This window comes from Tyto alba, unplaced genomic scaffold, assembly GCF_018691265.1.
Source record: "Tyto alba isolate M040663 unplaced genomic scaffold, T.alba_DEE_v4.0 Super-Scaffold_26, whole genome shotgun sequence".
Classification (NCBI taxonomy): Eukaryota; Metazoa; Chordata; class Aves; order Strigiformes; family Tytonidae; genus Tyto; species Tyto alba.
In genome coordinates, this window is record NW_024881300.1 from 2,759,839 (window position 1) to 2,786,759 (window position 26,921).

General features: G+C 53.5%; 2 protein-coding genes across 7 annotated transcripts in view; both read right to left on the minus strand.

The window, feature by feature from the left end:
• Window positions 1–223: 223 nt before the first annotated feature.
• On the minus strand, window positions 224–9,412 carry SLC12A3 (solute carrier family 12 member 3). 2 transcript variants are annotated; one of them, XM_042797465.1, is made up of 25 exons: window positions 8,560–9,412; window positions 8,230–8,376; window positions 7,877–7,952; window positions 7,610–7,705; window positions 7,290–7,429; window positions 6,960–7,070; window positions 6,673–6,784; window positions 6,288–6,418; window positions 5,960–6,044; window positions 5,429–5,583; window positions 5,014–5,121; window positions 4,487–4,808; window positions 4,224–4,379; window positions 4,047–4,146; window positions 3,505–3,616; window positions 2,797–2,937; window positions 2,532–2,638; window positions 2,285–2,367; window positions 2,043–2,114; window positions 1,760–1,861; window positions 1,473–1,584; window positions 1,123–1,209; window positions 885–1,020; window positions 717–784; window positions 224–386 (listed from the first exon to the last, which is right to left on the minus strand). In XM_042797465.1, exons 1-25 carry the CDS (start codon window positions 8,860–8,862, stop codon window positions 245–247), a joined length of 3,204 nt encoding a protein of 1,067 aa, XP_042653399.1. In that variant the 5' UTR covers window positions 8,863–9,412; the 3' UTR covers window positions 224–244. The 2 variants fall into 2 exon arrangements, with proteins under 2 accessions (XP_042653399.1, XP_042653400.1); XM_042797466.1 differs by having other exon boundaries at window positions 8,230–8,334; window positions 8,503–9,412.
• Window positions 9,413–14,982: 5,570 nt separating this feature from the next.
• Window positions 14,983–26,921, minus strand: part of NUP93 (nucleoporin 93) — an 83,439-nt gene continuing 71,500 nt past the window's right edge. For all 5 annotated transcript variants that reach the window (XM_032998403.2, XM_032998417.2, XM_032998410.2 and 2 more), the window contains 9 exons: window positions 26,767–26,893; window positions 26,595–26,667; window positions 26,220–26,264; window positions 24,536–24,652; window positions 23,790–23,908; window positions 21,675–21,792; window positions 21,213–21,296; window positions 20,313–20,441; window positions 14,983–15,213 (listed from right to left, as the gene is read on the minus strand). In XM_032998403.2, the coding sequence (XP_032854294.1) occupies window positions 15,103–15,213; window positions 20,313–20,441; window positions 21,213–21,296; window positions 21,675–21,792; window positions 23,790–23,908; window positions 24,536–24,652; window positions 26,220–26,264; window positions 26,595–26,667; window positions 26,767–26,893 (923 nt within the window). In that variant the 3' untranslated portion in view covers window positions 14,983–15,102. The remainder of the gene's footprint in view (window positions 15,214–20,312; window positions 20,442–21,212; window positions 21,297–21,674; window positions 21,793–23,789; window positions 23,909–24,535; window positions 24,653–26,219; window positions 26,265–26,594; window positions 26,668–26,766; window positions 26,894–26,921) is intronic.

The window sequence follows — 26,921 nt, forward strand, 5'->3', positions numbered from 1 at the left end:
CCTGCATGGCTCCAGCTAAACCCAGGGCCAGAGCAATGCCTGCACTGTGGCACCTGCATTATTTCGTATTTATATACAACTGAGATTGGCAAAACAAGCCTTTGTAAGAGGGTGGTGGGCATTTCCTGAGAGCTGGCGAACACGTGCCTGCGCTGCTCCCCCAGCCCCTCCGGGGCGAGCGCGCTCTGGGATCCAAACTGGCCTGAAAAATTCACATCCCGAGTCGGCAGGGATCCGGGGGGTTTTATTGGCAGTAAAAGGTCAGCACGTTCTCTTGGTTTCCTCGGGTGAGGACGACGGGGGGTCTCAGGTCCTGCGAGAGGGTCTCCAGCCAGGCCATGTAGAGGGAGCTGGGGCAGCGACCCTTCCTGGCGATGGGCAGCGTGCTGCGGCAGCAGTGGGGGGCCGGGTGAGCACAGCCGGCGCGGCCCCCTCCGGCCTTACCCCCTCGCTCAATCCGGTGCTAATTTGCAGGTTATTTCCCTAAAAACGAGCAACACCACATCCTCCCCCCCCCCCCAGCCCAGGCTGGACCCCCTGGGTGCCTTTCAAGGGCCTTCCCCCCGCCTCCCTCCCGCCGCGGTGCGGCACCGTCCCAGCGCAGCGCTGGGGTGGCTGTCCAGGATCACCCCGCGCGGGGGGCGGGGGGCGAACGTCCAGAGGGACCGTTTCCACGGGGTGGGAAATGGGTGGGAGGGTGTTGTGCTGGCACCTACATGGCTACGAGCGCCGCGTCCCGCGAGTAATCCAACAAAATCTCGTTCAGCCTCACTTGCCGGAGCGACTGTGTTGACAAACGCAAAATCACGGTTTCCAAAAAGATTGAATCTTGTCTCAGAAGCAGGAGATCTGTTGCGGGAACCCTCCCGCCCCCCCTTGGCTACCTTAGCTCTGTTTTTATCGACCTCCTCGTCAGAAATCTTCCAGGGACAGCCCTGCCTCATCTCGTTCACCGTGGCCTCGTCTTTGAAGCCGTCGTTCAGCCTGAAGGGAGCGATCAGGTCGTCGAACCTCTTGATGCTGCAAGACAAGCAGGCGGTGCCGGGGAAGGGGGTCCGGGTGGGTTTGGGGGTGCTGGGGGTGGGGGGAAAGGAGGGGGGGGGGGGGGCAGGGGTTGGTTACTGCTCTGGCCGGGGTTTCTGGTTGATGTCGGGGAGGATGTGGACCTCGTGGAAGCCGAGGCGAAACTTTCTCAGCAGGGAGACAATCCTACCGGAGAGGAAAAAGACACGTTTTTCCAAAAATTAGCAGGCACGGCGGCTGCGGCAGGGACCTGCCCTGGCAGAAACCCCTCCACAATCACATCGATTTTCGGAGAAGCGAAGCAAAGCGGCGCAGGTCCCGTTACGGCAAAGCCGGGGGGAGGGGGGGGGCTCGGGGAGGGGGGGAAGCAGCTCCTGCAGCCCAGCCACGGGGACAGCGGCGGCGGCCGCGGGGCCAAGAGGGGCTGCGGGGCACGAGCCGGCACTTACGCCTTCCTCTCCTCGTCCATCCTGTTGATCTGCCCGCCGACGAACACCCGGGTTTTGCACTTTCCCCACCGCTTCTTGCGCCCCAGGAGGTAGGGGATGAGCAGCGTGAGACCTGTCCCCAAAACACCCCACGACGACCCCGTGGGCTCGCCGGCTCTTTCCCCGACAGCCAGGGATGCCCTGGCACCGTTCGGCAAGGACTGAGCCCCCCCGGGCGCCGCGACGGAGGGGCCGGGTTCGCGTTAGCCGGACAGCGAAGAGCCAGGGCAGCCCGAAGTGAAGGTTACCTCCGTCATCGAAGAGCCAGTAAATGTCGATGGTCTTCTTGCCCTGCTCGCTCTGGAAGATGGTGCTCGCCTGCTGCTCGCCGGCCAAGGCGGCAGGGTCTGCTGCTGGGGCAAGAGGGTCCCGGCGTCGGCCAGGGGCACGGATGAAAGGCACCGCTTCCTCCTGGTCCCAGCCCTGCTCCCCATCGCTGCTCAAAACCCACGCCCCTGCCCGCAGACTTGGCTCCCTAAAAATACTCCTCGGAGCCGGGGATGCTCCTGGCGGACCTGAGGCGGGACCAACCTGTGCCTGGGACTGCTCTGCCACCGGTGCCGTTCTCCTCGGGGAGCTCCGCTGCCTCGAACGTCGGGTTAACTGGGGAGGGAGAAGAGGAGCACGGGCAGCAGGGCAGCACCCTGCCATCCCCTTCGGCCGCAGCCCAGGCGTGATGTCCCCCTGCCAAGGACTGGGGACACGGTACTGGCTGGCACATCCCACAGCCCCAGCATGTCTCTGAGCATCCCCAGCTGCCCAAAACCGCTTACCGTGAGCCTGCATCACTCTGGAAACATTCAGCCCGTCCTTCATTCTCATTAAGCACACGCCGTACTTGAAATCGAAGGCGTCGCTGGAAGGAGGGAGGAGAAGGTTAACGGTGGCTGCCTCGTGTCGGGCAGCACTGCCAGCCCGGCCAGCCCCTGCGCAGGGTGGGGGCCGCGTCCCCGCACCCAACCGCGGGGCCACCGCCGGGTGCCGGCACCCCCGGGGGCGGCGGAGCTGGCGTGGCCGTACTGCAGGATGCCCACGTAGTCCTCCAGGCTCTGCGGGGGCACCGTCTGCCAGTTCCTCTTGTAGCCCAGCACCAGGATGTTGGGTCTCATCTTCCCGAGGCCGGCAGCCTAGAGATAGATGTCCCCGTGAGACCCCTCTGCAGGGACAGACGGACGCGGGCGGTGTCAGTCTGCGGGGCAGCGATGCAAAGGTGGGGGTCAGAGCCCCCCCCAGCCATCATGGAAGCGGAGGGACCCTGGCGGTTGATGGCCAAGGGTGGCCCTACCTGGATGAGCATTTGGACGCCGCTTCTCAGGTCCTCGGCCACCACATCCGTGTAGAAAGCCTTGATCTTCCTCTTCACGAGCCACTTGGTGTGGCCGTCTGCCGTCAGCCGGGACTCCGGCATCTTCTGCTTCCGCGGTCCCTGGGGGTGCAGGAGCAGGGGCTCAGGCACAGGTGATCCCCCTTTCAGCTGCTGATGGTCTTGCCACCAAAGCCCTCCAGCTCTTCTCTGCCCAAATCACTGGCCAGACCCAGATGTAACCGCTGCGCACACGGGAGGTTGCAGTCACAGCAAGAAAAACAGCGGATCTGGGGAGTCAACAGCCGACGCACGCGGTGCCAGCAGGTCCCGTGGCTGCGGATGAGCCGGTGTTTGCTGCGCTACAAGTCCCCAGCTGCCCTCAAGGCATCAGAGCTGCAGGACCACCCCCGTCCTCTGAGCAACCGCCTCGTCCCACCGCATCTTTGCTTGGGCAATTCATTGGCGAGGGGAAGCCATTAGCCCGCAGGGACGTCCCCGTGCTTCATCAATATCGCTTAACAAGCACTTCCAGAGGAAACACTTCATCATCTGGCAGCACGTCAAGGGGCACGTTTCAATCCCCACCCTGTGAGCCCACCAGGATGCGTCTGGATTTCCCAGCCCACCACCCACGGGTGGTCAGAGCCCCCGGGACAAGGAACCGACTGGCTTTTGCAGGTGACTCACGATCAGCACGTTGCCGCAGAGCATCAGGCTGAGGTTCTTGGTGAACGTCCCCACGAAGTCCACCAGGGCCGGGCGGAAATTGGGGGGGCCGGTCAGCACCAGGCACTGCGGTCTGCAGGCAGGGAGAGAAACAGGGGGGCACAGGCTGGTACTGCAGGGGCACTGAGTCTCTCTGGAACAAGCCGCGTCTCTTTTCCCATGCCTGGCCAGAAGCAACTATAGGGAGCATCTTGAGGGTGAGACAAAATCATGTGGCTGAGGGTCCAGCCTCAGTCTTTGGTCTTTTTGTATCAGATGAGACCAACGCGTCTGCGTCTGCTGGGTGTGGGGAAGGCAAGGTGTGCCCTGCTTTCCACCTCTGCCCACATGGCAAAGACGTGGGATTTTGGAGACAGCCGCGTTTTTCCCCGGGGCTCCCGGTTACTGAGGATGGTGGTGAGGATGCGGCCACGAGTGTGAAGCCTCCCCGGGTTTTCCTGCGGTGGGGGCTGGCTCTGCATCGCCCGCCCTCCGTGCCCAGCACCGCGCTGAGCCGCCCTTGCCTGTAGTTCTTGATGTGCTCCTCCACTTCGCTCAGCCCCACCGAGTAGCTGAGGGCCATGTTGTACGAGCTGGCTTGCATGGAGGAGCCCCAGTTGACGTCTACATGGGGGAGAAGGATTAGCAACGGGGCCAGACACCTCCCGGGGCCTCGCTGGTGCTGGGTTACCGCCACGCACCCGGCTTTTTATAGAGGACGTATCCCAGGAGGAAGATGACGATGCCGAAGGCGATGAGGGCTGCCCACCAGGTCAGCAGGAACATGATGACCACTGAGACGGTGGCCCCGAAGAGGGCAGCCCACTTGCTGTAATACCGAAAGGAGGGTCGCCAGCCTGCACGCAAACACACAGAGCGGCCGCTGCCGGGAGGGGGAGCTGGACGGGGAGCCGCGCGGCGCGGCGCGGTGTGGCACGGCACGGCACGGCACGGCGCGGCGCACCTGGGGAGTTGGTGACGGAGGCGTGGAAGCAGCTGAAGTTGATGAGGGCGTAGGAGCAGAGGAAGAAGTTGGAGATGATGGGGGCGATGGCATTGAGCTCGGCTGTGGGGAGGAGGAGGAGGAGGAGGAGAGCGAGCTGTGAGCAGGAGGGATCACCCCACCCGGCCGGCAGCGGGCACCGGCGTGGCGAGCACCTACCGATGAGGATGAAGCCGACGGCGATGACATAGGTGAGCATGTAGCCACGGATGGGCTCGCTGTTCCTCCCGTAGCCCTTCCCGAAGAAGCCTATGAGAGGGTAGAGCTGGTCCCTGCAGAGACACTGCGAGGAGAGACACGTCGGGGACGGCGGGCTTCGCCGGGGACACGGGCTGGCAGCGGGTGGCTCTTGCACCCGTAAGAGCGAGGGCCAAACTGGCCTCGCGCCTTCGCCGCCGGCTGCATCCTCCTCTGCCCCGGGAGCAGCGCCCGCTGCCAGGCTCGGGGACGGGAGCTGGGGGACAGGGACACACCACCCGCCCCCTCACCTGGAAGACTTTGGGGGCTGAGACGAGGCAGGCCAGTGCCGAGGAGAGGGTGGCACCAAAGATCCCCGCCGTGATGAGGGGGCCGAATCCGGACACCATGCTCATGCTCTGCCCGAAAACCAGGCGGTCAGGAACGCCGGCACCCCCAGCCCACCAACCTCTGCCCTGGCCCTAAGGGATTTCCAGCCCCCGGGCCCCATCCTGCTGCCCTCAGTGCTTTCCCATCAACATTATCCAGGCGGCAAAGTCCAGCCGCATCCAAAAGCCGGAGGAGGACGCGCTCCCCGGTGCATCCCTGCTACGCAGGTGCCCCCCAGCCTGCCGGGTATGGGGCTGCCCTGGGAAACCCATCCCTCGCAGCACAAAAACCCGGGCAGCGGCGGGGAGCGGGGCGGGCGATGGCCCCCAGCAGCACCTGGTAGTAGTTGCTGAGCCCGTAGCGGCAGCTCTGCCGCTGGGCGCAGGCGGTGAAGTTCCAGCCGTAGCCGCAGGCCAGTCCCTCGCAGCCCGGCGAGCCCACCGGCACGCTGTCGTTCAGGCTGCCCGAGGCGTCCCGGACCACGCAGGCGCCTGGTTGGGGGTGGGGGGTGGGGGGTGGGGGATGCAGGCAGCGCCCGTTCACAGCCCGCTCACCCCCCGCCCCCGAGCAGCCCTGCGACATCTCTCCGCCGTTTCCCGCAACCCAGCCCCGCGTCACCTGTGACATCCCCCCCAAATCCCTGCCAGAGGGGCCACCCCGCTGCGCGACGGCTACGAGCTATGTTGCCCACCCAGGAGGGCTTTGCCACCCGTGGAGGGGCAGGAGGGAGGTCTGGCACCCGCGGCACGGGGGTACCGGTGCCGGCACCCATGGCTTGCTCCCACCTCCCACCACCTGCACCCCCCCAGGCCACCCATTCTGGGGTAGGGGGGACCCGCGCGGCTCACCCGAGGGCATGCCGCTTACCGATCGTAGCAGATAGCACCAGGTAAGACACGGTGGTCCAGAAAATGGCCATCAAGGTGCCCTTGGGGATGGCCACAGCGGGATCCTGCCCAAGGGAGTCGCAGAGAGATGTAAGACAGTTTTCCAGCAGCACCCGCTAAAATGGCATTTTACTTGTGGCTGCTATACAAGAGGGATTTTTATTCCCTGTGACCCAAAACCACAGAGCATCTCCTGGCTGAGCCTTCCCCAAAGTTTCCGGAAGAAATAAAAGAGGGTCTAAAAGCTGGATCAAAACCAAAGCCCCAGGGAAAACAGGGAACCTGAGAAACGCCGGCTCAAAACCCACCTTCAGGTCACCCGAAATGTTGGCCCCGGCCAGGATGCCGGTCGCCGACGGAAAGAAAATGGAAAATAAGCCGAAGAAGGAGCCCTCGGGTCCACGCCAGCTGGGCACGAAGTTCTGGGCAAAGATGTCGGCTGGGGAGGAAGCAGAGGAGAAGCATTTGGGGCCTCCCAGCCGCCTCTCTCCTGGCTGAAGCATCTCAGTGCTGGACGGAGGCACGCTGCTGGCGGCAGGGCACCCACGGGAGGACAACGCCGCGCTTTTCGTGACATCTCTCGGCAAGGAGCCCCTTGCCGTAGCAAAATTCTCCCCCAAGAGCAGCAAAGAGCCGGGCTCCAGCCACGCGTGTGGACCCGTTGAGGGTAACCCCAGCCTGTGGTGGACCCACCTCGGTAGCTGAAGAAACCCTTCGCTTGCTTCTCGGCGGTGGCTGGGATCACCGTCCCCACCAGGTAATTTATGAAGGAAACCAAGATGACCAGGAAAAACAGTATCTGTGCCTGGCAGACCAGAAAGAGCCAGCTGAGGGGTGAGGGTTTGGGCACCGAGAGGGTGAAAAACTCATTAGGAGAAACGCTCGCCTGTTTTCGGGGAGCTATGGGCATCTTCTGCTCCCCGGGTGCCCGGCTCTCCTCAGCCCACGGGAATAAGGCGAGCGGGAGAAGCGAGCGTTACCTTGGCCTCCCACTCCATGCCGGCCAGGGAGATGCCCAGCAGCACCGTCACGGTGATGACCCCGATGATGCGGATGTCGTTGGTGGGGTCCACGATGAGGGAGTTGTGCTCCTGGGGAGAGGAAACCACCCCCGACGCGAAAATAACCCTTTCCCTTACCAAACCGCCGGGGCCGCCTCGAGTTTTAGCAGCTGGTGGTCGGTTATCGGTGGCCCAACATTAACGCAGACGTTGATAACGCAGCGTGTGTGCGGGGAGGAGGTGGGGATGGAGGAGGAGGAGGAGGAGGAGGGGATGGGGCCCGGGGAACACACGGAGTTGCTTTCACACCTGCAGCAGGTCCCGGACAGTTTCGGCGAAGCCCACCGTGTGCATGGCCACGGCCACCGCGTTGGCGAAGGCGAAGATCAGCCCGATGGAGCCGCCCAGCTCCGGCCCCAGGCTCCGCGAGATGAGGAAGTAGGTGCCCCCTGAGACGGCGGGAACACCCCGCGGCGTCAGCTGCCTCCCCCGCCACGCGTTTTCGGGGATCCCCCCTGCACCTCACAGCCCGTGCCAGGAGTTCACATCCACGGGGCAGCCCCGGGGGGTGGAGGTGACCCCCCCCCCTCCCCGGGGCGGCCCGTGGGGCGGGGGGGGGGATGTGCTACCTGACTTCACTTTGCCGTTGGTGGATATGGCGGAGATGGACAAGCCGGTGATGGTGGTCACCGTCACGGACATCAGGATGATGAGCCACGTCAGGGCTGGGGACACACACACACACACACACACACACACACACTGCTTCGTTCCTGTGTCCCCACAGGCCCCCCCAGCCTCGCCCCACGCTTGACGCTGCTGGCAGCCACCCACACCCCAACCCCCATCCCGGTGTTTTGGGCCACTGGTGCCACCGTCCTGCCCGCGGCACCCACCGATTCCCGCCTGGGCCGTGATCCAGGGCAAGCGCAGGTAGAGGATGACTCCCCAGATGTTCAGCATGCAGCGGATCTGGGGGGGGGGGGGGGGACAAAGAAGGGGACCGGCCCTCAGCGGGCAGGCACCCGGGGACGGCCGCGGCCACGCCAGCTCTCCTGCTCCTCCGAGCAAAAACCAACCCGCCGCGGAGGGCAGGGGAATTGTTCTGAGTGCAGATGCTCGCGAAAAATATATATATGTTGGGAAAAAACGTGATGATGAAGGGAAAATACATCCCGCCCCTGCTTGGGGGGGGGGGGGGGCGCTGGGAGGGGAGGAGGATGCTTCCCGTGGGACGAGCGGCACTCACCATCACACCCTTCACCCAGCCGAAGCGGACGGGCTCCGGCGCGGGGGCTCTGCCCGGCTCCCCCGCCGCCTCCTCGGGGCCGGCCTCCGGCAGGCCATTGCCCCGCTGCAGGTCGGACACCGGCGCGCGGAGGCGACCCGGGTCGGGCTGCGGGGACGAGGGGAAGGCCGGTGAGGCAGCCAGCCAGCCCTCCCAAGCTGGGGGGGGGAGCAGGAGGGGAATCCAGCTCTGGAAACGGCCGGATCATCCCTCCGGCTTCTCCCGGCGCCGCACCCGAGAAGCGGGAGACGAAGCCCCGGGGACCGGGGGCACCGCCGAGCCCCACCTCACCTTGAGGATGGAGTGCAGGTCTGCCAGCGAGGGCCTGCCCGTCCCGGCCTCGCCCACCCCTTTGCTGTTGGCGTAGTGCTCGTAAGCGGGCACGACGTCCAGCGTGTTGTAGCCGAAGGTCCTGGTGCAGAGGGTGCTGCCGGAGAGGTGGGTGGGGTGGGGGCTGTCGCAGCCGGCCCCCTCGGCGGGTGCGTAGGGACCCCAGCCGCCCTCCTCCATGCCCAGGAGGGTGCTGATGGTGAAGCGGCCGCTGCAGCGGGCCGGGGCGGCGGCGGGCAGCTCCGGGACGGGCAGCTCGGCCATCGCCCCTGCCCAGGTGCCTGCCGGGCAAGGGCCGGGGCGGAGAGGGGCTCACCGCCTTTATACCCGGCAAAACCGGAGCGGGGCGACCGGCACCCACCCACCGCCGATGCTAACGGGGGGAAAGGAATCGGTTCGAACCACCCCGAGCTGGTCAGGGGGGAAAAAAAAAAAAAAAAAAAAAAAAAGTAGCTGGAAGGGATATCGAACCCGCCGTAAACGGTATCGCTGCCTCCCAGCGCTCGATGGGGGCAGCGATAACGGATTTGAGATTAAGTCCCGAGGCCAGATCGGCACAGAAACGCGGCGCTGAGGTTGCCTCCGGCCCCGACCCAGGAACATTCAGTACCCAACGGGATTTATTATGGAAAATGGGAGCAAGGCTCCCACGCACCCTCACCCTTCCCTGGGATACCGCCCCAGAGCCGGCAGATCCCGTAAATCATCTTGGCCGGCCTCCGAGTTGCTGCCTGCGGCACTGAGCTGGGAGGGAGGGAAACAGCCCCTTCAGCTCGTGGTGAAACCAGGGGAGATGGGGAGCGTGACATCGCGGGATGGGAGGGAAGCCCCTGCCCGGGAGCTGACACCGAGGGGCTGGAAAAGGGGCTGGAGAGGCTGAGGGGACACGGAGAGGTTGTGGCCACAGTCCCCTTCCCCTCCTGACCCCAGGGCAGGGGAACTGCTGAGCACCCAGTGTCCAAAACTGCCCCCCCCCGATGCCACCCCTGCTGTAAGAAGCCGCCCAGACCCTTCCCCACATCACACAACCCACAGCGCTGCTGGCGAGGACGGCGAGGGGAGACACACACACACACACACTCATCTTTTATACCTCTGCAGCTCCACGTCACATGCGCTCTTAAAACCAGTTACAGATAAGATCGCTGAAGACAACAGGCAGTAAAACTTGAGGGCAGCACCAGAGCCCATTTGAATTTCAGCCCCCCGCGCTTTGCAATTTAATGGAAAATTCGGGCTGCCTGCCCTGCTGCCTCCGGCGGCCTTTTGGGCTCCCGCACCCATTTCAGCCCACTTTTCGGGGACGCGCTTCAGCCCCGCCGCACTGTGTGTGTGGGGGGGAGCAGATGCCGCCCACGGGTGGGTGAGCCCCGGCGGGCACCCGGGGAGAGGATTCCCGCCGGCGGCCGCGACGCCCGGGCAGCGCCGCTGCCCTTCCCCACGCCCGGCCTTGCGAGCGGGGAGAAGGGCGAGCTGAGGACGGGGAAAAAGCCTCAACTCCGGCACCTCCCGCAAGGAGGACGCCAGCTTCCTCTCCCAACAACAGATGGGGCAGCAGACTCACGCCCAGCAGAAACGGCTTTTATTTTAGAACCTCCTTATTTCATCAAAAACGCTAACTTGCCCGAACCAGCACGAATCACAGAGTCTCTGAAACGCGGGTGTGCGCGTGCCTCCGCTGAAGGCAGCGCCGTCAGCGGTGCTGCAGGTGAGGGAGGAGGAACTCCAGCCGCCGGGGCGAAGAGCGAAGCGAGTGGTATGATGCAACCCTGGTGTAGTGAAATAGCCGGATAGTAGGATGCGCTTGTCGTCGGCCTGATTCACAACACCAGCTGCAGCACCAATACCGGGGCCGTCGGGCGCTGGGAGCCGCCAGCAGCAGAGGAGAGCTCGGGGTGAGCCCCCCCGGGCCCGGCACTCACGCAGGGAAGAGCGGCCAAGCCGCTTCCGCAGGGCTCCCCCCTCGCTGCCAGCCGATCCCCCGGGTCACTCCGGCGGCTAAAGGAACCTGAATGGAGTTAGGCAGAGAACGGTGCAAGGCTTTACATCGGGCTTCTTTTAAAGTTTGCCAAAGCGCTCCGTTCCGATCTCTTTAACGAAGTTTTAATCGTTCCGCTTCCTTCCCCGTGGAAGAGGGAACCTACCGCCCTGGGGGGCACGGGCCACCCCCACGGTGCAGGGGCTCAGCACTGCAAACCCAGCGCGCCGAGCAGGACTCCGTTTTCTTGGCACTGCAGGGAAGGAAGCCTGGGAAGAGAAAACAGATGATTATTCAAGGCAACTGCCAGCAACTCTACCCGGTGGGGACAGAGGGATCATCTCCCGTCCTCTCCCAGGCACCGTTTCCTTTCTTCCAACTTCAGACCCAGACAGAAACTGGGCAAAAATGCTGGTGCAGGGGCAGAGTTTGAGCGCTGTCCCCACCCGAAGGACACAGAACTGGAATTAACCGTATCCCCTGCCTTCCTCCAGGCTGGAAGGAAAACAGCTTGCTTCCTTAAGAGGCTGGGCTTTATTAAGATCAGGGAGACAAGTGCTGAGAGGGTAACAAGAGCAAAAAAATTCATTAAATTAATTTTTTCCGAACACGACTCCTTCAGCTTCTGCAAGGAACAAGGTCCAAGTGCTGTCGTAGACAGATGCAGCCGTGGCGGGAGGCCACGGTGGAGAACAGAGGAGCTGCCTCATTTAGCCAGTCTACTCCAGCCACAGGATCTAGAAAAGAAAACAAAAATTCAGGATCGAGATGTAGAATCTGCAGTCAGGGACCTGACCGTACGACCAGCTGCACCAAGTGCACACCGGGGTGACAGTGCAGGCATCACTGTGAAAATACTGAGAAGAATTAGTGCTGTGGGGATAAAAAAAAAAAAAACAACAAACCAAACCAAAACACACAAACACCAGAGAAACGGGGAGGAGACAGGACCCACTGACAGCTCCACGACAGTGTTTAGGAGCGGCCCCCGAGGCCCATCTGGGCACGTGTTAATTCCCACATGGGCTGGTTGCCTTTCAGTAGCCCAGTTTGGTTTTACCAGTAGCCCACGGTTAATCCCAGGGCAGAGCTTGAACTCTTTTTGCCCTGCTGGACAGGTACCACAGGGCAGAGGTTTACGACGAGTGTTTCTAGATTCCCCTGTAAATCCCGACCCCATCGCCTCAGCCCCTGCTCGTTGAAGGATGTGCAGGCTGCAAAGCTTCAAGAGCTGCTGTGCCCACACCGCGGCACTCGTGGGCGTTTCCCCACCCCTGAGCCAGCCAAAACGTGGAAAACAGGCCTGGAGACTCTGCCTGTCCCTGCTGCACCCCCACCCGGACAGCACACCACGCGCTCCCAAGGCAAACACCGTTTCACTTTTCCCTCAAATCTCCTTCAGCAGCACGAGCTGCATTTGACTCGAACTACCGAGGCACCCTTAGGATGCATCACATCTACACCTGGAGGATCCTTATTGCTGAGGATTAGTCCCGGAGTAGGAAAAAGCAGATGGAATTATCCTAAATGTAACCTGCAGCATTCAGCTGGACTCTTTTCTTGTACAAAGGGGCAGGGCTTCACCGACTTTGAGACGATTTGTCAGTTTATACCGAGAATGAATTCAGCTCAGACGAACATGCACAGCTCTGCTACGCGCTGTGCCTGGCAAACTACCACCTGACTTGCTCAGGTGTTGCTGCACACCGTCAGGATTTCCAGCTGGACCCGTGCAAGGCTGTCCAAGCAGACCGAAACCCTTTGCGCACGAGGAAGACGGCGGTAGCTCTCGCTATGCCCTTGACAGCACCACGCTGCAAAAGCGAGCGCTACTGCCTGTTGTAAGGGGAGCGCTCAGTGCCACCCCCGTTGAGCAGGCTGCGCCCAACACGGGGTATGGATTTAGTGACACCCCAAAACACCCCTTCGAGCAGATCAACTATTTAAAAAACCAAGACTAAGCCTGCACGTTAGAGAAGTGGGAGTGCGCAGGTACGGAGGGTTAAGAACTTCACTCCAGCAGCAGCAGGTCTGCCCGTCGGAAACCCGAGGGAGCAGAACCAGGTTGTTCCTCCAGCAGAATAAAGCGTGGGGTGGAGAGAAAGCAGTGACATCTGGAAAACCACGGGGGTGCCTTATTCAGCAAAGCACCAGTACGTGCGTCAGCATCTACCTCAGCGCAGCAAAGCCCTTCGAGTCATGCAGAGCAGAGCCAGGTTTGCCAAAGCCAGGCCTGGGCGCGGAGCTGGGACCCGCCGCTCGTGGGAAGGAGGGAAGAGGGAGGGGCTGCGACCTCCACCGCCCGCACAGACCTAAGGAGAAATCACAGGGCAATCAACAAGAAATAATTGAATTCCAACTACCTGTGGCACATCGGTATGCCCACAACCTCTGGCATCTTGTCTGCCACACGGCTGGGTCTTACCTTTCCAGAGCTAGTCTCCGGGCTTTGACTCCCTGGGGTTTATTTCCATCCATCACAGAAGGACTGCCTTGGCTTTTGAAAGTACGAAATAATTCAGTTTCTGCTTAAGTTTAGAAGGGACTGGAGTGACAGCACAAAGGGAGCAAACTGCAGACAGCTGTCAATTTTTTCTTTTACCAACGCTCGCGAAGGCTGGGAAGCACCAGAAAGCATCTGCTACAGCCACCCTCAAAGGGCAGAGAAAGGACAGCTTGCTGGCTTTTTAACAGGTCCCTAGGCTCACCATTTGCCATCAGAAACGTGCCAGCGAGGCAGCACGATAGCTGGGCTGAGCAGGGCATGGGCAAGAGAGGAGAACAAGGTCCTGCAAACGGGAGCGGTAAGAGCTGAGCCCCAAAGGGCTTCTGGGGAGGGGGGAGAGGGAATTACAGCGGGGAGGGTGGCCTTCCCCCTGCCCGGATCGACGCCTCGGCCCTCTCTTGCTCAGATCAGCGGTTGCCTGAGGACAGGTACCGACTCGCCAGCCTCTGTATGAGAGGTAGTTTGATGCTAGGAGTAACCCAGGGATGGGGCTGAGTGCCAGCAAGAAAGACACAGGAGCAGGGTTTGTCCCGCAGGACCCTCCGTGGGGCAACCCCAGCCCACCCAGGACTGCCTGCAAGCGTCGGGGAAGGTGCCTTGCTCTGCCACCCACTCCTGGGTAACCTGTTCTCTAGGGGATCGGGTGAGCTGTCAGCTGAGACGCACCAAGCAGCAGTCCCACACGAATAGGCCAAAAATGCTAATAAAGCTTTCCACCGTGGACATTTTGTTAGGCAATTCAATTCCCACCCTCACCCCCCCCCCCCCCCCCGAGGTAGCTCCCTGGTAACTCACCAAATCCCCTCCACTTGCAGGGGGTTGCTTGGGTCTCTCTCCGCCTTCAGTCGAAACAACCTCGGCCACGCTACGGGACCGCTCGGAGCCATACACGGCCCCCAGCTCGACGGCTGGCAGCCCCAGCAGCCAGTTTGCTAATGCTGAGACACACGGGTTCGGGCGGCTTGGCAAGCCGCCCCTTTGCTTCCTGTCCAAAAGGCTGACAGAATTTATCCTACAACATTTCTGGTGGGAAAAGTAAACGGTCATCAAGTCAGGCAAACATCCCTCTGCACCGTTAAGCTTCGACATTGCAAAATGGAGATGAATTCTCTCCCACGGTGGGTGTTAACATGCAAAGGTTGAAGTCGGTCCCTACGTTTTGCGGCCGGCGGTGTGACCAGAACCGCACGGCGTTCTCACAGCTTCCGCTATAACGTGCTCCCCGGGCTTTCACACCGATTTAAATCGTAGCTCAAAACATTTAAAGCTAAGCAGTTTTTAAGGCCCCGCAGGTTTCCCACTAAACCAACAGCAATATCCACGCGCGCCCAACGCGCCCGCACTTGGATTCCTGTGCTCAGCATCCTCCCTTCCCCCGGTGAACGCGGCTTGGGAGCATCTGGAATGCAACTGGCTGAAAACTCACAAAAATCTCTCCTACCACCAGACACTTGTTTCCAAGCCCAGCGGCTCCCCGCCAAAAGCTTGAGGGGAGCTCCGGGACCCGCAGGGCTCCGTACGCCCGAGACACCGACGCGAGAGCCAGGGGCGGCTCCGCGGCAGGCAGAGCTCGCCCGCGCCCCACGGACACGCGCGCGCCCCACGCCGAGACAACGTTACGGGCGGGCAGCAGCCTGGCGTGCCCGCGGTGTATCGGACACAGGTTGCCAACACTAAACATGTGTTCCAAAAAAACAGAAAGCTAAATCAAAGTTTTCTTTCTCCGCTTCCCCCCTTTGCCATAAAATTGCTCGTTCACCTCCCTACTGCAGACCTAGGGCTTCTTTCCCTGCACAGCCCATTCACTAGTGATTTCCTAAATATGAACTAATTTAAAATAAAATGAATAGAAACATAAAAACACAAAAAAATCAGTGAAAATGAAAATGGCAAAAACAAATAGAAATCAAAGGAATTTATTTCCAGCAACAAAAATACAGAATACAAAACGATACTGGTCCCACCCTCTGAACGTACTAACGACAGGCACAGGTTGCTGCAACCCTACGGAAAAGCTTCTCTAATTCATAAGGACCTCCATCTGCACTAGTCTTGCGTTCGTGTCTCCCGACGTTCTGTAAGGGATCATTCCAGCAAACGTTATCAGTGCGCGAGCTTGCGATCGCAGTTGCTAAAAGACAGAAAAATAAAAGTACAGTCGCTTTAGTATTTAAAAAAGCCACAATGAAAGCTGAGCTAGACACAAATTAAACACCTGCCTTTTCAAACAAGCAAATGTAATCTCTATTTCTCAGAGCTGCTCTCTAGATAATGTATCTCTGGAAGGAAATCCAATTATTTCCTTTTCCAACCATTAAAAACATGCCGATTCATCCGTTTCGCATTAAAAAAAAAAATAATTCCCATTTATTTAAAATTACTCAAGAAAAAAACATTTTCAACAACGTGGGGCATTGCTGTACTGCAGCAATCTTGCAATTTCTGCATGGAGTGGGCTTTCCCAGGGCAACAAGATTCTCTTCCACCCTGCCGAATACCAAGTTGACCCTGCTGAAATGCAGCACTGCCGCTCTCAAAGCAGAACTACCACAAACAAACCGGTGGTGCCACACACCCCCTGAGGCCTCCAGCATCACCTGCAACCCACCAACACCCTTAAAGGCTCTTCGTTCCGGAACACAATGAGCGTAGATGTACCAAGTACATTCAGAGAGCTTTGCCTAAACTAGCCAAACTCTATTCTTGGGCACCAGAAGGCTACGTAACAGCTGAAGGAATTCAGAAATAATTTGCTTCATTTGTTAAAACCGTTAGTAAGTTAAAAGGAATATAATTCCAGTAACTGGTAGGAGGTCAGGAGAATTACAGAAAGCCTAAATCTTTACAGAAAACTGATTGTTTGATTGCTTACAGCGTTTTCTTCTTAAATATTAAGCATCTCTAAATTACTGTACTGGAAGATCCCACTGTTCAAATCTTCCTTTAATCTGCTGACTGCAGGGCAAGCTGGAGCAGCTTTGGTTGCTGTGGGCATGGGATGGTAAGTCTGACAGCAGGAACTTCCAAGCTGAGAAGTGACTGAAGCCCATTACATGGCTGGGAATAGTTATAAACAGCGGCCCCGATGCCCATCTGGGCAATTCTACCCCTTTCTCAGGGCGATGTTAAAGCAGTCAGTTATTCAGTGGCAACAGAGGAGCTCTGGAAGCTCATAATGGAAAAGCCAGGATGCTCATCTGTTTCTAAACGCTACTGCCTCAGCTGTGCAAAAAATCTTCAACTTCGCACATGGGGCAGGAAAGTAAGCTGTCTTTAGCACCGAGATCACAGCCGTTCGATTTTCTGTTGCCATTCCCCTGTCTGAAGGCAAGCTGTGACTGCCTAGGAAGCCCCGTGGCCCGGCTGGAACACAGAGCAGTGTCCCCTCCCGGCGCTGCGCTCCTGCCTGGCCGCCGAGCTGCGGGCGATGTGGCTGGAGACGATCCTCCCGTCCCCAAGCACTGCGGCTGAGGGATGCCAGAAGGCAGCGCAGCACGCCGGCGGGCCTCTGCAGTAAAGCGGCGCAACTGAGACTGACCCAGAAGCTCCCAGGACAGTTCCCCCAGCTGCGAGTTACCAGCTGGCTGACCCCGACCCGCTGGCTGCTTAACAAGGCGCCCCCCCGCAAATGCCTTCGCTCAGCTCCAGTCACAGTCAGCACCTCTGGTCTGCTTCCAACCCTGCTACACAGCGAGGGCGGGTAGTTACGCCTGACCCGCCACTTTTCAGTGGAGGTCAAAGCAGGTGGTAGATGAAAAGAAGGGTGTCAAGGTGTCTGACTCTTCAGAATTAAAATATTAAGAGGCAAAAACTCTCACTGTGGCTAGGAAAGGCTCAGGAGCAGTGCGAGCTACTGTTCTATTTACCTTTCCAGTAGCAATAATACTAGAGTCAGTCTGTTTTTAAAAAAAAAAATCAAAACAACACGATAGGTTGCAGTACTTCAGGAAGAACAAACAGAGGTTTGCAGAGGTTAAGAGCGGCCTGGAGGTCTAGATGTTCTATTGGCTGTAATTACTTAATGAATGTTAGACTCGCGATTTAAAATAAGACCACAAATAAATAAATAAAAAAAAAAAGAATTCCATTCCTTTCATGACCTAATTTTGCTGCTGAGACAATGCCCTTGGGCTGCTCCAGAGAGTTCGCCACCCTGGATCGGGGCGGGAGTGTGTGACATTGCTGTCGGGCGCTCCTGGCACCGGGGTCAGCGCTGCCACCGCAGCCGTGGTTTCTGGCGCTGCAGTCAGGGCTCGCTGTAATTTCTGCCTGAAATCTGACAAAATGGATCAGGCCAAGTGGGACAGGACTTTGCTCCCTCATTCCCCAAACTAATTAATGTATATACGTTAACAAAAAAAAAAAAAAGACTCCAAACACCGCCCAGGTAATTTCATTCTGAAATAAACAAAATGCACAAAACGCCAGGCTGCAACTCCAAACCTGATAATTTCTAAATAAAGCCCATTTCAGCTCCGAAGTGGGACAGGAGATGATCCAGCAGAGAGCATTACGGGGTGCAGGGGGCTCCAGAGGTGTTATTCCCCTCCATCCTGCCCTTGCTGCTGGGTCCACACTGTTCCTGCCAAAGCCCCTCTGCTCCCTACCCGTTACAGCAGAATCCTGCTTAGGGCGCCCAGCAGCCCCGCGCTTGGCACTAGCGGGCAGGTTCAGGAGCCACGTGTTCCTACTCTGGGGGATGCTGTTCCCTGCTACGTGGAATAAGCCTCTGACTTATGAACAGCTATCACCTCGTGTTTTCAAATTCTTCTGATGAACAGAGGGATTTGAATCTGTCTGCTCCAATGGATCTAGAGGAAACCCAGGGATTTCAAAGACCTATTCGAGGAAAGGTAATTTTTCGCTCGCACTGCCTACCGGGCTATGCGCCGAGATTGTTAAAGCTTCTGGAAGAACCTGATTTCCCTTGAAATCTGCTTCCCCGTGGAAAAAGGAAAAGCTGCCTTCCTCCCAGGGAAGTTCAAAAGAAGAATTCTTGTCAAGTACAGCCTGCAAAAGCTCGTACCTGCCCTCTCTGTTCAGGTGAACAGGGAGATTCTGCTGAAGAAACACCTCTCTTCTCACATTTGAAATGCCCTCGTTTCTTCCTACCACTGACATCAGTCGAGTCGCTCCCCAAACAGGGAAACTGAAGCAATCTAAATTCCCTGCTCCTGCAGTCTTGGAGGGAATTCTTCAGGGCAAGAAAAAAGAAGAAGAACATGGGCTAAAGCTGTTCTTACCCTACCTTCCGTGTGCCTGGTATTTTTCTACCCGTGCAAATCTTTAGGCAGCCGAGAGCTACAGGGCTTGTAGACTTTTTTCTCTCTAGCTAATCCTACGTTAGCAGATTTATGTTCCCTTCTGACATTACAGTCACGTAGCTATTCTCTTATCACCTCCCTGACCGCAGACAGCTCGCACGTGTCCTCTCTAACAGCTTTTATTGCACATGGCAGCCAGAGATCCGTGACTCAGAAACCCTGGGTCTCCACCACCACTGGTACCCTGCTGCCACAAGATCCCACCACAAGGCCAGGAGCTTGATTAACAAAAATTGAAGCCTGAAAAAAAAGAAAACTTCCAAGGGTTTTTAGCAAGGTACATCAACAGCTGAGCTCCACAGCTGTAACAACATAAGCGTGCAGAGCGCATTCACGCACACGCTCACACCAAGCACACTGGTGACACGATGTCGTGGTGGCTTCCTTCTGCACAAACTGCTGCCAGCACAGCCGCCGATCCCATTGCCATTCAGCCCAGCAACCTTTGGTAGGCCGGGGTCATGGTACTCACACCGAGATGACACCCGACAGCATTACACCCCTATGGAGACGGGAAATGCTTCTACCCAAGGCGCAAGACTGAAATCACAAAACCAAAATAAACAGCTCGCTTGGAAATCAAGGAGCTAAGGCTGTTTGCTCAGTGCCAACTTTGTGAACACACAGAGCAGGTAACAGATTGTGGTAGCCCGGGACTTCTTCACACGTGCAGAATCTGAGGTGGGAGAAGCCCAAGCAGCACGGATCCTTCTCCAATGCTGCCGATCTAGCGTACAAGCTTAGTTGCAAGGCAGGATCCCGTAGCTCGCTCACACGCTGCACCCCAAAGACAAAAGCTGTATCATTACTTGAGCCTTTCATTTTCTGATGTAATTTAAAAATGCTACCAAGACTTTTACCAATATTGCAATTTATAGATCAAAGGCACTTTTGCAGATGACTAAAGCCTGGAATAAAGCTGGCTGTGGCCCAAGCTGGTTTTCATTCTCAGAAGGAGTTGGATATTTATTTCCTAATCTGTAAAACAGGATGAGTGGTTTGGCCTTGGTTTTCAAGTGCCTGTGGCAGCTTTAACTTAGTAAGAGCTACAAGACCAAAGCTGACAACAGCTAAACTGAGAACCCTTCTGCTCAACACAGCACGCTGTCAGACAAATACCTGCAAATCTGGCTGTGCCCTTTAAGTGGCGCCTATTTTGAGGCTCGCCGAAGGTGTAGGCTCCTGTCAGTAGGTGGGGGAAATGCTTCAGCACTGACTCTGGCAGTGAAGTCAGACCCACCATCGTCAGCCATTTAAACCAGGCCAAGCACCACGGCACCTGGAAGCTGCTGCCCACTGTGCTGCAGAGGCAGCAGAACAACACTGGCAACCTGCTACAGCCACTCACCAAGTTCATGTACTTGAGCAGCTTGTTGTATTGCCCAAGGACACTGAAAACGTCAGCCCACGTCACCACAGAAGCAAGCCAAGGAGGGGAGTCAAGGAAGGCCTTTCCACCAGAAACCAGTTTTGCACAGAGGGCACTAGCTCAGATGAAAGGAATGGAAACCAGGTTCTTGAAAAACAGCAGCTCAGTTGTCAAGGCAGCGACACCAACCATCCTAGAGACAGGGCACTGTCCACATCTGGTAACTATTTAAGATCCCATCAAGAAGCAAACTGAACACTTGTTTTCCCTTGCTAGGAGGTGAGTATTTAGTGTAATATATCTTAATTAGCTGAACGCCATTTAGAGTAATATTCTTTCTTTACACAAAGCTGAAGTTAGGAGAGACTAGTCTCAAGACTAAATAACTGAGCAAGTGGAGTAGTCTAAGACTAATTAACTGAGCAAGTCAAAAGTGAAGACCATGAGAGTTTTGCAGTTATTTAAAGCCCAATCCCTTGAAATCCGGGGAAAATGGAAGTAGGAAAACTTGTCAGACAATGAAGATTATAACCTTACCGAATCTCTGTCTTCCATTACCCGCTGGGGTCTGGCAGGAGTGGCTGGGCTTGTGCCTTTCATCCTCTTATACTGGGTGAATAAAATATTCATGGTTGCAAGCAGGACCTCAGATAAATTGTGCCTGATCTACATAAAGAAGAAAAAAAAAAAAAAAAGAAGGACATATTGTGGTGAAGAGCAGGTTGACAGAATCATTACCCTTGCCATAACAACAACTGAAAACCAAGCAGTGATAACTATGGTTGATATTTACTCATGTAACAGTCATACATTTAATGGTTGTCCCTGCTGTGACAGCACCACTTGGCAAAAAAAGTTACCCAGAGTTCTGAGACAGATGTATACAACGGCTGCACCTTCATGTTTGATAGCAACAGTTCAGATAAAACCCAAAGCACATCAATACACAGCAACACTGTCCAAAAGAGAAGCGACACCCTCCGGTTAAAACAGTTCAAGAGCAATAACAGCCTTCCATTATGCTTTGTATACTTCATTTGCTAATACCCAAATACATGAGTTCTTCTAATTTGGAGGGAAGAAAACAGAAGACCCTACAAATGCTCAGTGACTGTAAAGAACGTGGAAGAACTAAGTCAGCAGCACAGTTGAAAGTTTTCAATATCCCAAATTCTTAAATTGAACTCATTAAGTTCAGAGAGAATCAGACCTGCAGATGCCTTCTGCAAAATGGAGACAGGATTTCTGAGTAGGAAATTCTAGTGCTCCAAAAAGCAGCACTAAGGAGAAAAAGTTGTGAGCCAAAAGTCTACTTGTACAAATGCAAAATAATCCTATCCTATTTCCCTGTTAAAGCATGATGAGATGACAAAGTTTTAAGATCCTTTTAACAAAGCAAAAGGCTTTTGGAAGCTAAACCCAAGAGACATTACTTACTTCATCGCTGAAATTCCGGAAGGCAGCAACTCTCTCCTCTACGCAATCTTGGCTAAGAGGTACCAGCTTTAGGCGTTCAATAATCTTCAAAAAGAAAAGCAGGAATCAGGGTAGATAATCCATGCTCTACGTACCATAGACTAATAAAGTATGTTTTTGAAGTGTTAATGAAATGCTCCCGATTCCATTCGGAAGAAATAAATTAATTGTTACTTAGTGGTTTATCTCCTCACTTTGTTGAGTAGCAGGAATATTTTGTTCAGTGTCTACAAAATAGCTCCAGAAAGACCTTCCTGATTATCAAGCAACAGGGAAGAAACACATTTTTAAAACCCTATAGCACTGCAGCACCTTCTAACTCGTTAAATATAATTTTTTGTTTTAAGTGATGTTATTTGAGACATTCTGGGCTTTCAAGGGCATTAGGAAGGCTCTACTTCAAACAGAACTCTTGAAACTTACATCAAAGGCCCTGTCAATGTGACCAGCGTGATATTCATCAAAAAACGTGATTAAGTCTAGCAGAAGGTAGAACGTGGAGTCAACGGATTTCTTTGCACTTATCCCCTGAGCTTTGTACCTGAAAGAAATTGTTTTACAATTTTATTGTACAAAATGGCAACCATTTAGAAATGTGCTCTTGCAATTCTTGGAAGCGAAGACATCAAGCACAAGGACAGAAGACATCTAACAAAGGACAGCTTTAATTTTCCTTAGCCAGGAGGCAGAATTTTCACAGATTGTGGTTTGGTTTTTTTTTTTAAATACTTTTATTCGCTTCTCGTTTTCCATCAAATCCGGCATTTGTTTCCTTTTAAATGTTTACACTTCCCACATTCGTGGGGAAAACAGCGACAGGAACCAGAGACCTGCAAGGCAAGCGCTGTACAAGCAAGTTTAACATGCTGTTTTCTAGCAGACAATTCTCCAGTACAACTGCCTGCTCCAGGCAAGAAGTTAAGACTTAAAAATGGATTAGATGCTTCTGCATGCTCTGTCCAGCTACCCTTGCTAGGAGATGAACTGGAGGGCTGCCTGCTCTCACTCCTAACGGCACAAGGTCAGAAAGGAGCTCCTTCCTCAGGGTAACAGCAAGACCGGTGAAGTGCACGGTACGCACCGCGCTGCTGCAGAGGAGGCAGCCAGCCTCTTGGCCTTTTCTGCTGGGTGGCTCCCCTGTTCCAAAAACATCACCCAGAACGCACGGGAGGAAAGCTGCACCCCTACAGTACCGTCTGCAGTACAGCACGGGAAGAAAAGCTGCATTACATTTCATTGGCAAGAAGATGAGCTAATCACAACTGTTGTGGCTTTGCAATCATTCAGGTTTGCAGCTGTAAAGTGACACTATTGAATGGTAATATTTAGGGCTCTCGTACGGATCAAAGCAAGTAGCAAAACAAAGCCCATTAGGGCCTTTGCTGAAGCTTAAGCTCAAGTCATAGGTTTAATTCTCCTTAATGTCTGCTACCAAATGAGCCTCTCACTGGCTCCATATGGTACCAATTTCCACTCAGTCTGTAGCCTGACTGAATGAAGGAAAGGCTGACTGAAAGAGTGACTGGCAAATGCCACTTGTCAAAAGAAGGCAAAGGCCTCTCACTGCAATCAACCCATTTCTTTGTCTTCTCAATGTTAAAGTGCCAGCAAGTGTACTTGGTTTATTTTTATTCTCTCCCCACTGGAATTGTTAAGGAAAAGCAGTAAGATATTTCTCACAAGTACCCACATATTTGACTCTAGTAAAATATAGGAATTGTCCACGGCAGTCACTGTGACAAGATGCACTAAAAAAAGATGATTTAAAAAACCCCAAAGCTATTTTGCAATTGCAACCTTTCAGAAGCAGGTTATTCCTAAATTCAAGCTGCTAATGAATCTTGAGCACAGATGTTTCTCAAACACACGTACTAATTAGCACACTGACATTGCAGGTGACATTCCTGTTGGTCACTTCCATTTCTCTCTTTTCTAAACGCCACCCAGCGCTTTCCTAAAGTAACAGGCTGTGGAAATGGGTCCACTGGTTACCTTAGCCATACAGACACCTCAGCTGAAATGGTCCTTTTTAGCTTTCATTAAAGCAGCAGTGAAATAAAGTTTTCAGATAGCTACTGAACTTTCCGCTCTGCTGTTACAACTCAGAATTACTGGTTTTCTAGCTTTCTCTTAATACTATTTCAAGCAAGTGAACTGTGTTGCAATTCTGCAACTGTTACACTACTTCACTGTAAAAATAATCTAAAGCATACAATTCACTGTATTTCTTGCTCCTTATTGGCCTCCATCTCCTGCCAGCAATCCCGCAATTCCCTTTTCCTGATTCACCTACAGATAAAGCTTCTTACCAAATTTACCTGACCTGCCCCTGAAGATTATGTTTCTGGTTTCAGTATTGCAACCCATCACGAGCAGGACAGAGGGGGTAAATTCTACCCTCTTCTCTGTCTTCCTGAATACTTTGCTGGGGATTTCACAGTCCAGCCAGCAGAAGCAACTTCAGGAATTAACACCCACTGAATTGACAGTCCCAGGTCAGGGTCCAGGTGAATCACCCAGTCCTGCCCCTTATCTTACCTCTCAGCAATGGCATGGGCCATGTTCTTCAACCGCTCTTTGTTCGACTGGGGAGTGCCCATCTGGGGAACAACGGGACTGAGGAGCTTGTTCATCAGTTCTAAAACTTTGTCAGGGTTCTGTTGGTATTCAAATTACACAGAAATAAAAAGAGCATGAGGGGACTTAAGTATTTTAATCTCTTTGAAAAAGCATAAAGGTCTCACGCAGAGGTGGCTAGTGCAAGCTCAGAGATGACTCCCTCCCACAAAGAATCAAGATCATATTAGCAACATAATGCTGCTGGCTCATGTGAAATTATTCTCCCCTGAAACAGTGGCTATGGTTACATCCACTTTTATTTCTAGTATATATCAAAAGCAAACAACACTACTCACTATAAAGCCCAACTGTTTCAGACATCAACTCAACATCTATGAAACTGGAAAAGCACACTCCAGATAAACAACTTCATTAGCCAGAATAAAACCATACATGAGGCAATCTCCTCAGAAGACCACATTGATCAAGGACCAGGACATCTTAAATCAGAATGGGTTGGAACACAATCCATCTGGGTTTGCTCACTGAAACCCTTTCTCCGTGCAGCCAATGCCTCTGCTTTAACAGCAGCAGAAATAATCTGCTTGAATAAGGGCAATTCAATCTCCGAGATGAAATTTAACCTTCTAATCACAGGGAGAACATTTAGAAAAAGAAGTGGTGAACCAGGTACATATTTAAGGCAGCACAAAGAAGATATTTACCTTTGCAAGGTCATAGAGTTTTGCAGCTTCTTCGAACAATCCTTTATTTTCTGCTGCAGAAGCCACTTTATTGATAATGGGTTTTGTATCACTTGTAAACTTGTCTATCACTCCAGGCTAAAGAGGTGAGACAAAAATGAAAGGAGAGAAATCAGAATGCTTAAAAACTCCTGAATATTCTGTCAAGGCAATGAATATTTTACATGTTGGATTATGATTAGAATGGCCTATACATTTCCATGGGAACGCGCAAAAGGGACACATTAAAAATAGAAAGAGCTCTTGTGAGAGAGACTTTCTCCAAAATGGAGTCAGCACGGAGACATCTGCAGTTTCTAATTCATTCAAAATGACCCAGATAACAGATCAAATTCTAAATTATTTTAATTGCTGATGACACATTACAGAGGAGAAGAAAACACAAAAGACTTCAGCATATAACGTGCCATGGTCTCCAGAGATGCTGTCTGTGTATATTGGCATGACAGGTTGCAAGTGAAATCTTACACGGATAAATGAAAGGGTGACAAGAATTTTAGGAGAAACAATAAACACAAGTAGAATATAAGTGAGGAAGAGAGTCAAGGATTTTACTGTAGTTGAGGATGTAAAAATAAGACTGCATCTTCTACAGTAATTTCTTTTAAAACGAAGATGGCTGGCTTCATACCAAAGAAACACAATAATACAGTTACATTTAAAAGGAATCGAGTAAAGTCAAGACAACAGGATTCACCACTGATGGTATAATCTAAAAACTATCTATCTTACAAAGAACTGTAAAATGAAAAAAATATTTGTAAATATTACCGAGTTACCTCGCTCTCATGTGTGCAATCTCACTACTTTTAGCTGACAGAACAAAAACATCTAAAAGAAAATCCTGCCAGAAATAACTTCCTTTTTTTTTTTTTTTTTGACAGTACCAATGATTGCAACATGAGCCCTAATCTTAAAATTAAGATTTAAACGATTCTGGAGTCTGCTTTATATAGAAAGCTTCAAAAATTGCCACAGCAAACAGAATAATGTCATTATCTAAAATTTTAATCATTTGCATGCACATCCTCTTTTCAGGTGAAACCTTAAGGTTTCCTTTCTTTTCTGACTGGGTAAGCTTACAGTTTCCTTTCAGATTACTGCTTTTATAGCAGAAGTAGATACATCACAAGTGAAAACAGCTGATCTTTCATCCAGTACTTACCCTCATCTATATGGAGAGGACAGATCAGTTGTGGCTATGTCTGTGGTTTGTTAGCCCTTGCTCCCTTAATTACAAGAATTTTTAATGGGCTGCAATACATTCCTCCTCTGAGGTGAATGAGGATAATGTCATATAGTTTTCTCACACACATCCCTCACAGTTAACAGAACAATCTCACATCCACTTACAAGCAAGCCGTTTTTACTAACTGCCTTTTACTAACGTGTACTAAATCCCACTTCCTACTCTGAAGATGAAATTCTGACCTCACTGAATTTACCTGATGCCCCTTCTGTTAGAGGGTTAAGGTCACAGATTATTCAGTAAAAGTATCTCATACTGGAGAACTTGTATGTATTCAAACACAGTAATAATTTGACTAGTGGAAAAATAAAGAAAAGCAAGATAGCCTCATGACTACTTTGGAAATCACACATAGTTTGTACTTTTTATGTAAAATATAAACATTTGTCAACTTACCTTCCTACAACCATCGTTCTCCAGCTTTCCAAGAATCATATCAAACTATATCCACACAGATGTAAAGTAAGAAAAAAGGAAACAAAAACAGAGAGATGAATTGCACATGTTTTACAACATATTTACTAAATACAAAGATGCAGTCATGGATGAATGGAAACCAGTGATCTATGTCAAAATTATCTGTGTATAAACAACAGGCAACAGGACATGATTAAATATCTTAAACATGATCACTGTGAGATGTCCCATCATATAGGTCTGCATCAGGTAGAAAGAGTAAACAACTGTTTAAGACTGTCCTGCCTAAGAAAGATTTCAATGAAGAAATGAATTTCAGTTTAAGTGAGGAAGGCAAAACATGGCCAAACATACCTCTCTGCTTTCAATTACTAGTTCACTAATGCAACGCAAGAACATATTCTCTCCTTGGCTGTCCTTGTCATTCCTACAAAAGAAAGGGAAGGAGAAAGGTATTCCTGTTTCTGAGGACTTCCCAGATAAGAATAATGAAGCAGTAGAACTAGAAGAAAGTCCAGAGACTTACCTGAGAAAGTAAAAGTACTGCAGAGCTTCCCTTGGATCTGTTGATTCAAACTTACGGGTGTAAAGCATCAAAAGCCGAACAAAATTTAGACGCCTGATGCCAGGAGGGTCACCAGCTTCATGGCTTACTGCAATGTCAGAAACAACACTATCAGA